Consider the following 10,515-nt stretch of genomic DNA (forward strand, 5'->3'; position numbering starts at 1 on the left):
GCTCCCGCTTGAACCTCGCAAACTCTAGCAGGTCGGGGTGCGCGGCGAGGTACTGCGAGGAAGGCCAGCGGTGGTATTTCTCAAGCACCAGGTGGACAGAGAGGTCAAAGCGACGAATCTGTGACTGGACCCGCGGGAGCACAGTACAGGATTTACTGGCAGAAGGTAAAAAGTGCCTCAAGCAAAAGCCTACAGGAGTTACTGGCAGAAGGTAAAAAGTGCCTCAAGCAAAACAAAGCAGGAACAAGCTAAACCTCCAACAACAAAGCAGGAACAAGCTGAACCTCCAGGCACACAGTCCACAGCGAGAAGCTGCACAATCACACACAAAACACAAGCCCGAAAAGAACCAGCACTGCTGGCACCCAGACGCGGCATCGCCAGCCCAAGCGCGAAGCCGCGCAGACAAGCAGCCTAAGGGTCAAGCAATCAAGCAACAAGCAGCAGGAGCATGCAGGAGGAAGAAAATCCCTTAGACGCGATACCCGGAGGCAGCCGACTGACCACTGTCAGTCGAGACGTCCGCTGCCGCCACAAAGCGGGCGGCCGCGGACGGAGAAAGGGCAGCCGCCGACAAGGAGCCGGCGTTGCCCGGGGGTCCGCCTGGGGCAGCGGACGGAGGGAGGCTGGACACAGGAACACGGTACCGCTCGAGGTAGTCCTCCTCGCTAGCCTCCGAGTCAGCGGTAGCCGAGTCAGTGGTAGCCGCCCGTGACGGCGGCGACGCCGCGGCAATGCCCAAGGACCGGCGTGACCCGACCGATGCCGGGGAGGAAGCAGGCGAGCTCGGACCAGCAGCAAGCACCCCAGTGGTGTCGAGCTCTCCGGAGGCACCCGACGTCACAGTGAGGGACGGAGACGCCTCGCCAGCTCCGCGCCGATCGTCGGCGCCACTCCACGTGTTTCCCCCATCGGAGTCGGAGACCTCCGGCGAAGACTCCTCGGGCGACTCGACAAAGTCCGAGGAGGAGCTGTCCTCTGGCTCGAGAAGTGCTTGCGCCCGCAAGGGCGTCATGCGCCTCGCCGGTCTGGCACCAGACAAGAGCGCGGGAGAAACGAAGAAGACCCCTGGAGGAAGAAGCGCAGCTTCTGGAGATGGCTCGCCCTCACCAGCGTCTTGAACATGAAGCCATGCTGTAATAGATTTACTGGCAGAAGGTAAAAAGTGCCTCAAGCAAAACAAAGCAGGAACATGCTAAACCTCCAGGCACACAGCGCACAGCGAGAAGCTGCACAATCACGAACCAGCACTGCTGGCACCCAGACGCGGCATCGCCAGCCCAAGCGCGAAGCCGCGCAGACAAGCAGCCTAAGGGTCAAGCAATCAAGCAACAAGCAGCAGGAGCATGCAGGAGGAAGAAAATCCCTTAGACGCGATACCCGGGGGCAGCCGACTGACCACTGTCAGTCGAGACGTCCGCTGCCGCCACAAAGCGGGCGGCCGCGGACGGAGAAAGGGCAGCCGCCGACCGTAGGAGCCGGCGTTGCCCGGGGGTCCGCCTGGGGCAGCGGACGTAGGGACTTCTGAGGGAGGCTGGACACAGGAACACGGTACCGCTCGAGGTAGTCCTCCTCGCTAGCCTCCGAGTCAGCGGTAGCCGAGTCAGCGGTAGCCGCCCGTGACGGCGGCGACGCCGCGGCAATGCCCAAGGACCGGCGTGACCCGACCGATGCCGGGGAGGAAGCAGGCGAGCTCGGACCAGCAGCAAGCACCCCAGTGGTGTCGAGCTCTCCGGAGGCACCCGACGTCACAGTGAGGGACGGAGACGCCTCGCCAGCTCCGCGCCGATCGTCGGCGCCACTCGACGTGTTTCCCCCATCGGAGTCGGAGACCTCCGGCGAAGACTCCCCCTCGGGCGACTCGACAAAGTCCGAGGAGGAGCTGTCCTCTGGCTCGAGAAGTGCTTGCGCCCGCAAGGGCGTCATGCGCCTCGCCCCAGACAAGAGCGCCTCCAGCGTCAGCTGCATAGTGAGGCGCTGATAGGTGGCGGCGCGTTTGCGAGCCAAGACCTCAGCAGCAGGGCCGTCATCAGGCACGAAGTGCCGACCAAACGCCGCATCCTCAAGAGGCATCGAGTGCTGAGCATTGATGTCCGCGAGATACCAGATGAAGCGGAGGGTGTCAGGATGCAGGGTACCGTCCGTCGAGATGGCAAGAGGGATGAACGCTCGAGGAGGAGTAGTCATAGCATATGCAGCGCGATGTTTGCGAATCTTCTCAGACGCTGCAACATGGAGGGCGTCGAGGTTGACCTCCCCCCACTTGGTCAGGTCGGCAGAGCTACCAATGTAAGGGTGGACCAACGTCACGTCCGCCATCAAGCCCTCGTACTGCTCGGACCCTCGATCGCGGATTCCAGGGATGTGGATATCGCCCTTCATCTTGCGGCCATGAGGATGGGAGGGTACCTGCCGTCGAGAACGAGGATCCCCGACTGTATCGATGACGCTCTGAAGACCAGCTTCGTTCAGCATCGACCGAATCGTACGAGTAAGGTTGTCATGCGCCGTGGGAAGCTTGGAGGATCGGCGTTTGCAGGTCTGGAGATGATGTGCAGCAACGGAGGGATCGAGTGCGCGCTGACATCCATCACATTCCGTCGGACACTGGCAGATCGGCATGCCATGGAGATAGCAGTCGAGCATCTGAGCATAGCGGTGCGGGAAGGCCTTGAGGGGGTTGTAGCTCGAGACTCGCATCGGAGAGTGGCTCAGGTCACGCTCAGGAAAATGAGCAAAGATGGTAGACTGCAAGACCCTATCCTGCGACTCACGCTGCTGATCGGTCAGCGCAGCGCGAGCATGCACATGGCGAGGGAAGACGCGCATGACAAGAGGGGTCACATTTCGCTGCGCAGGGGGAGGAATGAAGTGCTCATGAGACGAGTCGACGAGAGCGCGCAAACCAGGGATGTGTACCACAGATGCCGGGGGGCGTCCTGCGTCATCAGTAAATCCACTATTAGACTTGATCAGGCACAGCAGCCGGGGCAGGTGGGATCGCGGCCGCGCCATCTGCAGCCGGTGCAGGAGCCCTCACACGACGGTAGAGGATCGCTCCAGCATTATGAACGAAGTCGTGCGCCTCAACGAAGAAGGTCGCCAGAGGATGCTTCTGGGCACGGAGAGATCTCGAGCAGTGAACGTCCAGGCTATGAGGAGAGGGCAGCGTCCGGGACATGGGCTGGTCAGAGTACCAAGCGAGGAAGCGAGCGATAGCCGTATAGTAAACAGCGGGGTGTAGACCCTCAGAGGGCGTGAACTCGTCCCCTCCCCGACTATGCGGAAGCAGCGGTGGTATTTCTCAAGCGCCAGGTGGACAGAGAGGTCAAAGCGACGAATCTGTGACTGGACCCGCGGGAGAAACGGAGAAGACCCCTGGAGGAAGAAGCGGAGCTTCTGGAGATGGCTCGCCCTCACCAGCGTCTTGAACATGAAGCCATGCTGGACGAGCCCGAGCTTCGAGAGCTCTTCGTTGAGGGTAGAAACCTTCGCTCGGAGCTGACTAGCATGAAATCCATCCGTGCCGATAGGCAGGCCGCCAAGTGTAATCCCGCCAGTGACGACCTCGAAGTGAAGAAGTTGAGTCTTGAGACGGCGCTTAAGGCTCTTCTTCAGCTGCGAGAGATCAGGGTGTTGATGCCAGGAGGGGATGTAAACTTTCGACTCGCGAGGTTGAATGTCTAGCTTCAGATCAGCCAACATGTACTTCTTCATAGCGGACGTAGCTGCAACGGCATCCTCGAGTGGACCGACAAGTACGACGTTGTCAGCATAGGCCAAGACTCGAACAGAGGGAAAAGCTCTGCGATATGGAGGAGCAGGGGGTGGATACTGTGGCAGAAAAATACGCTGGAGGGGACATCGACTCGACAAAGTCCGAGGAGGAGCTGTCCTCTGGCCGCGCCTGTTGCTTGGCCCTTCCTGCTTGTCTGCGCGGCTTCGCGCGTAGGCTGGCGGTGCCGGGTCTGCTGACAGTTGCCAGCAGTGCTGTGTGTGTTTGTGCAGCTTCTCGCTGTGCGCTGTGCGCGTCCGCCGCCGCACTGCAGAGCGGCATAGTAGTCCGATTTACTGGCAGAAGGTAAAAAGTGCCTCAAGCAAAACAAAGCAGGAACATGCTAAACCTCCAGGCACACAGCGCACAGCGAGAAGCTGCGCGAAGCCGCGCAGACAAGCAGCCTAAGGGTCAAGCAATCAAGCAACAAGCAGCAGGAGCATGCAGGAGGAAGAAAATCCCTTAGACGCGATACCCGGAGGCAGCCGACTGACCACTGTCAGTCGAGACGTCCGCTGCCGCCACAAAGCGGGCGGCCGCGGACGGAGAAAGGGCAGCCGCCGACAAGGAGCCGGCGCTGCCCGGGGGTCCGCCTGGGGCAGCGGACGGAGGGAGGCTGGACACAGGAACACGGTACCGCTCGAGGTAGTCCTCCTCGCTAGCCTCCGAGTCAGCGGTAGCCGAGACCAACACTAGCCGCCCGTCACGGACGGCCGCCGGGCGGCGACGCCGCGGCAATGCCCAAGGACCGGCGTGACCCGACCGATGCCGGGGAGGAAGCAGGCGAGCTCGGACCAGCAGCAAGCACCCCAGTGGTGTCGAGCTCTCCGGAGGCACCCGACGTCACAGTGAGGGACGGAGATCGTCGGCTCCACTCTGGATGTTTCCCCCATCGGAGTCGGAGACCTCCGGCGAAGACTCCCCCTCGGGCGACTCGACAAAGTCCGAGGAGGAGCTGTCCTCTGGCTCGAGAAGTGCTTGCGCCCGCAAGGGCGTCATGCGCCTCGCACCAGCTGCATAGTGAGGCGCTGATAGGTGGCGGCGCGTTTGCGAGCCAAGACCTCAGCAGCCGCAGGGCCGTCATCAGCGGCCGCCTGGACAGCCGCCGACGGCTTGAAGGAGCCGGCGCTGATCTGGTGGCATTTGGTCGGCACTTCATTCCTGATGATCGGCGGCCACAGTTTGCTTACCAGCTCCACCGTCGAAGAAGTTCCGAAGTTCACTGAAAGTTCGATCCGACATAGTCCAATGTTTACCAAACTTGAAACAACGTAACAGCCAGCGGCCGATTCGAAACCTTACCTAGGCTCTTCAACGGTGCCATACTACTAGGCTAGTTGACGTGATCCTGGACCGGAAGTTATTTCGAGCCTCGTAACGCGGCATCCGATACGGTCCGACGGTCCCGGCGACTCAGCAGCGACGGCAACTGCGGCATGCGGCCACTCAGACCGTGCGGTGTCCGTCACTCCAACTCAGTGCCAGGCTGGGCCCGGGGATCCCGGCCGCCGGGCGACGGTCCGCCGAGGGCGCGACGGTCACCGGGTGCGGCGGCGCCGGCCGGGGCCGGGCCGCCCGGCGGATCGGATCGACCCCCGGATGATCCGGCGGCAGGACTGGATCATCACACGAGTCATGTCATGATTACCCGCCGGTAGTACGGTAAACGCGACCGCCGACCCCAGGGGCACTGCGGCACTCAGTGCCAGCTCCTCGTCGGCAGCTGCTCACCCTTGCGGCCGGGCCCCGGCCCCGGCCCGGCGGGCCCTTCTGGCCGGGGCCCGTTTAGTTCACTGGATTAGTTTAGTTAACCGGTCATCACCATTGGGGTCCCAAAATCTTTTACGTGATTACTCCACCCCACCCCAAGTGGAGGGATGTAACTTTTACCATCACCCACCACATGACCTGAGAAATCTCCTAAATTACCGGGTCATCGTCCATAATCTTCCTACCCCACCCCTTCTTTTGAACCCCATGGTTTTCTTGCTTTGTCTTGTAGGCCCCAGGTCACCCACCCACCCCTAGTCAGTCTGCTAGGAGATAGGGGTAGGTGAACTGTTGGTACCAAGTGCAAGAATATCCTGCCAAGGCTCCCCCTGCCCTGCCCTGACCCTCCTGCTCCTGCTCCTGCTCCTGCTCCTGCTCCTGCTCCTGCTCCTGCTCCTGCTCCTGCTGCTCCTGCTCCTGCTCCTGCTGCTCCTGCTCCTGCTGCTCCTGCTCCTGCTCCTGCTCCTGCTCCTGCTCCTGCTGCTCCTGCTGCTCCCCCTGCTCCCCCTGCTCCTCCTGCTCCCTCCCCTTGAACCTCCTCCTCTCAACCTCTTCTGTCTCCTATCCTTCCCCTGGACTCTACTCCCCTCCTTCCTCCCAAGTCGCCTCGCCCCTCTCCTTCTCTTGAGCTTCTTGGCTTCCTTCCTCATACTCCTTCACTTGCCTCTTGTTGTCCCCCCCCTCCCCCCCTCGCTCCTTCCCCTCCCTCCACAGTATCTCTGCTCGCTTATCTCGGGGTTGCTTCCTGCCCTTGGCGTGTCAATGAGCCTGTGAGTTGCACTCATCGCACGAGCTCGCGCCATGGCCGACGCTTCTTCGTCGCCTCGTCCAGCGCTAGTGAGAGAGTTCGCCAAGGTGGTGAAGCTCAGCCCGCGCAGGATCGAGGATACGCTGGTAGAGCAGCTGCCACAGCCGCACGTGCCTGACGTGCGTCACTCAGCGGAAGGCGCTGGCGAGGTTGGAGGAGAGAGTGAAGGAGCAGGAGGGGCTGAAGTTGGCGGAGCTGAATGACTACTCTGATCTCGAGGAGGTGACGGTCCTTCTCTCCTCCCCCTCCTCACCCCCACCTCCTCAGGTCCCCTCCGTCCACGTGGACCCGCGGATCTCCAGGCACATCCTTGAGGTGCAGAGGCGACAAGACAGCTTCAACAAGCTCTTCAACGGCAGGTTCTCTCTCTCTCTCTCTTGCTCTGCTTGTCTCCCGTTACCCTTAGCCATGGCCTGTCAGGACTGAGAAGCTGTGTCAAGGCTCCATACTGAGAGCAGGGATGAGGTCCAAGGAGCAGAAGGTTCTGACTGCAACTCGCTCTCTGCTCCTCATCTTCCCTGGCAGCGCATCGGGTTCTCGCTCGAGCTCGATCAGACTCGATTCTACGACCCGGTGGAGGTTGAGGTGGAGCAAGGTGAAGCTCCTGCCTGCCTGCCTGCCTGTCCCACCCTCCCTCTTCTCTCCTGCCTGCCTGCCTGCCTCTCCCTCCCTCTTCTCTCCTGCCTGCCTGCCTGCCTGCCTGCCTGCCTGCCTCTCCCTCCCTCTTCTCTCCTGCCTGCCTGCCTGCCTGCCTGCCTCTCCCTCCCTCTTCTCTCCTGCCTGCCTTCCCTCCCTCCCTTCTCACTCCCTTCTCAGAACGTGTACCGGCGGAGAAGCCCAGCAAGGGGATGGGCTTCCTGGGCTTCTCGAAGATCTTGGGGGTGTTTACAGGGAAGGGAGAGACGAGGAGAACGGAGAAGGCGTTCATGAGCTCCAAGTTCAGCGCTGCTGTCATAGACAAGCGCTCTAAGAACTACAAGGTTATACCCTTCCCCTCCACTCTCCTCCTAATCCTCGGCTGCTGCTGCTGCTGCTGCTGCTGCTGCTGCTGCTGCTGCTGCTGCTGCTGCTGCTGCTGCTGCTGCTGCTGCTGCTGCTGCTGCTGCTGCTGCTGCTGCTGCTGCTGCTGCTGCTGCTGCTGCTGCTGCTGCTGCTGCTGCTGCTGCTGCTGCTGCTGCTGCTGCTGCTGCTGCTGCTGCTGCTGCTGCTGCTGCTGCTGCTGCTGCTGCTGCTGCTGCTGCTGCTGCTGCTGCTGCTGCTGCTAGTGATCAATTCTGTCCTCACGTTGCTTCAGGGCCAAAAGAGCGAGAAGGGCAAGAGATCGTCCTCGTGAGGTGATGCTGTTGGCTCGTCATGATCTCAAGTGGGAGCAGGTCAAGGGGCGATGGGTGTGACAACATCATCGGAGCTCGGTCTTTGCATGTTCTCTCTTGCTCCTCTCACGTCCTTGGCTCCTCCTCCAGCACTTCACCAGTCCCGTCCCTGCGCAGCTCCCGGGAGCGATCGCGGGGGATGCAGCGGAGCGGATCAGTTTCGCCGGTGAGGGCCGGCGGGTCAAGGGAGGGACAGGAGGGAGAGGATGACGAGGGGACAGGAGGGGCGATCGAGGGAGGGGCGAGCGACTTCAGCTTCGCCGGTCAGCCTCTCCTCTCATCGCTCCGAGCTGACGCCCAGCAGGTCGGGAGGATGCGAGACAGTCGCTCGGGCTCCGTCTCACCGGTGAGAGGAAGGAAGAGGGCCGTACAGCTGGGCCTGAGCTGAGAGCAGGAGATCCGCTCGCGTGACCGAGGAGGAGCCTCGCCCGTGGTGACGGGGATGGCGGGGGGTTAGAGGGGTCTGACATGCAGGCAGCAGGAGATGTCCTTGTCGAGGAAGAAGAACATCATCGGAGGTAGCGAGCGCAGCACCTCCCCGCAGGCCTTCGTGCGGAGGTGATGAGGGAGAGAGGAGGAGGAGAAGGTGACAGTGACAGGTCGAGGAGAGCAAGCGAGATCATCTCAGTCAAGAAGCTGCCGGACCCTTGGCTGGAGGAGGAGGAGAGCACGAGGCCTGTGCTGGTGAAAAGCAACTCACGTGAGGGTGAAGGAGGGAGGTGCGAGGAAGTGACTCTTTTCAGTCTCTCGGGCGGATCGATCAAGATCATTGAGCCCCCCGAGTCGCCTGAGGTTCGTCTCTCCTCCTCTTCTCTCTTCTCTCCTCCTCTCCTCGCACTGCCTTCCTCATTGATGACGAGTCTCACAGGAACGCCGCGGCTGGGCCCCAGGAGCTCCGCGCATCGAGTCGGAGGGGCGGCAGGAACTAGTGGACTAATGAACAGCTGCCACTTTACTTTACTCCCTCCTGTTGGCACTTACCTGGGCCGTCACTGATCACCTGCTCCAGCTGCTCGCACAGCTCCGACAGCTTGACGCTCTGGCCGTTCCTGTCGAGGATCTCGCGGGAGGGGACGAGGAGGAGGGCGCGCTTGAAGCAGCCCAGCGCCTCCTCCGGCTGCTCCCGAGCTCGCAGGAGCATCACGCCGAAGTTGATGAGGACCTCGACGTGCGATGGTTGCAGCAGCAGCGCCTTCCTGTACAGGCGCTCTGCCGACGTGAAGTCTTGCTCCTCCTCCGGCCGCCTGAACGCCAGCAGGTCAGCGTAGAAGGAGAGCGCGTCTGCGTCCTCTGGTGTCCGCTCAACGAGCTCACGGCACAGTGCCTCAGCCCTGCCCCTGCCCCTGCCCTCCTCCTCCTCCTCCAGCTGCATCACAGCATAGTTGTAGAGCGCTGCCGTGTCCTGCGGGTTCAGCGCCATCACTCGCTCGAGCGCCTCCTCCGCCTTGTGCTTGTCCCCGCGCAGCTCCTGCTGCAGCACCGCGAAGTTGTAGAGAGCGTCTGCATCGTCCGGTCGGAGCTCCATGGCGCGACGAAGATGCTCCTCTGCTTCTGCCATGGCGCCGAGCCCGTGGGTCTCTAGGAGGAGCGTCGCGTAGTTGCTGTGGCAGTGAGAGTCGCTCGGTCGAAGCTCGAGGACCCTGCGGTACATGCGAGCCGCTTCCTCCTGCCGCCCCCGCACGCTGTGCTGGAGCACCTGCAAGCCCGTGAAGTGAGGAGAAGGAAACGAGCAGGAGGGGAGGAGGAGGAGACGCAAGGGGAGGCTTGATGACGTCACCGCGAAGTTGTTGAGAGTGTCGACATGGTCGTCGTCGAGGTCCAGGGCCTTGTTGTACATCTCCTCTGCTGCATCGAAACTCCCACTGACCCTCCACGTCACCCGAGCAGCGACAAGTCTGGCAACTTCACCTGGAATGCAGCAGCCTTCCGTAGTTGCAGAACGTTCGCACTTGAGAGTTGAAATTCAGAGGGAGAAGACACAACCTTTCCTCTTCCTTGCCTCTCCTCCTGCCCTCACTCATCCACACTCACCGTCCGACGGGTTCAGCATGATGGATCGCTGGTACAGCCGCGTCGCCTTCTCGAGCTCCTCGTTCTTGCTCTGCAGGATGTCTGCGAGCTGCATCGTGTCAACACAGGGGGAGGGGGCAGGGATCCTTTCTCACCTCCCTAAGCGCCGCAGCATCATCGCTCCCTTCTCCCTCGTCCTCGAGCTGCTGCTGCTCCTTCTTGACGTCCCGTTCCTGCATCACCTCGAGCAACTCAGAGTCATTGGGAGAGGAGGAGGAGGAGGAGGAGGAGGAGGGGGGGGGGGGGGGGGGGCGGGGAGTGCGGTGGGACGCAAGAATGATTTCATTCCCAAAGAACCGATGATAAGTCAAGACATCAAGAAAAAACACCCTAACTCCCTTCGTTGCCACAAAGGCTTGGCTCTTCGACTGCTCGGCAAGATAGTCGACAATGCCGACGAGCTCATCAACCAAATCGAAGCAACCTTATCTAGCGAAGACACGAGGGGCGTTAGAGCATTTTGGAGTGCAAACCAGCAACTGATGATTGGGATCGAGCGAGAAGGGACAGATGACTGGATCTTTCTATCACTGCTACCTGCAAACACAATCACGAAAGCAATTGTAGCACTAGAAGATCGGATGAAACAACATGGGAGATAGCAGGATACCGTGATCTCACGGATCATCTCCCAATGCAAAGGGTTGAGAGCTAGAGGACGCTGACCATACACGATTCTTCCTCAGCGTCACGCATGCACGAAACCAAGGGACCTGCTT

At 61.2% G+C, this 10,515-nt stretch overlaps 3 protein-coding genes across 3 annotated transcripts; 1 reads left to right on the plus strand and 2 right to left on the minus strand.

Moving 5' to 3' along the window:
* Positions 1 to 472: 472 nt before the first annotated feature.
* GUITHDRAFT_122356 (hypothetical protein) lies at positions 473 to 3,717 on the minus strand (the record flags this gene model as incomplete). The annotated part of the gene is made up of 5 exons (XM_005818371.1): positions 473 to 1,028; positions 1,067 to 1,148; positions 1,246 to 1,309; positions 1,714 to 2,939; positions 3,198 to 3,717. 5 exons carry the CDS (start codon positions 3,715 to 3,717, stop codon positions 473 to 475), a joined length of 2,448 nt encoding a protein of 815 aa, XP_005818428.1.
* A 2,629-nt stretch (positions 3,718 to 6,346) lies between these two features.
* On the plus strand, positions 6,347 to 8,655 carry GUITHDRAFT_122357 (hypothetical protein; the record flags this gene model as incomplete). The annotated part of the gene is made up of 15 exons (XM_005818372.1): positions 6,347 to 6,439; positions 6,486 to 6,575; positions 6,621 to 6,712; positions 6,774 to 6,834; positions 6,879 to 6,948; positions 7,170 to 7,333; positions 7,648 to 7,682; positions 7,727 to 7,765; positions 7,828 to 7,892; positions 7,948 to 8,072; positions 8,121 to 8,159; positions 8,208 to 8,284; positions 8,326 to 8,426; positions 8,470 to 8,518; positions 8,595 to 8,655. 15 exons carry the CDS (start codon positions 6,347 to 6,349, stop codon positions 8,653 to 8,655), a joined length of 1,161 nt encoding a protein of 386 aa, XP_005818429.1.
* A 23-nt stretch (positions 8,656 to 8,678) lies between these two features.
* On the minus strand, positions 8,679 to 9,975 carry GUITHDRAFT_122358 (hypothetical protein; the record flags this gene model as incomplete). Its single annotated transcript, XM_005818373.1, has 5 exons — positions 8,679 to 9,422; positions 9,504 to 9,588; positions 9,635 to 9,674; positions 9,758 to 9,845; positions 9,892 to 9,975. The coding sequence occupies 5 exons, from the start codon at positions 9,973 to 9,975 to the stop codon at positions 8,679 to 8,681; spliced, it is 1,041 nt and encodes a 346-aa protein (XP_005818430.1).
* Between the last annotated feature and the right edge of the window lie 540 nt (positions 9,976 to 10,515).

Source organism: Guillardia theta (assembly GCF_000315625.1).
Source record: "Guillardia theta CCMP2712 unplaced genomic scaffold GUITHscaffold_318, whole genome shotgun sequence".
Classification (NCBI taxonomy): domain Eukaryota; class Cryptophyceae; order Pyrenomonadales; family Geminigeraceae; genus Guillardia; species Guillardia theta.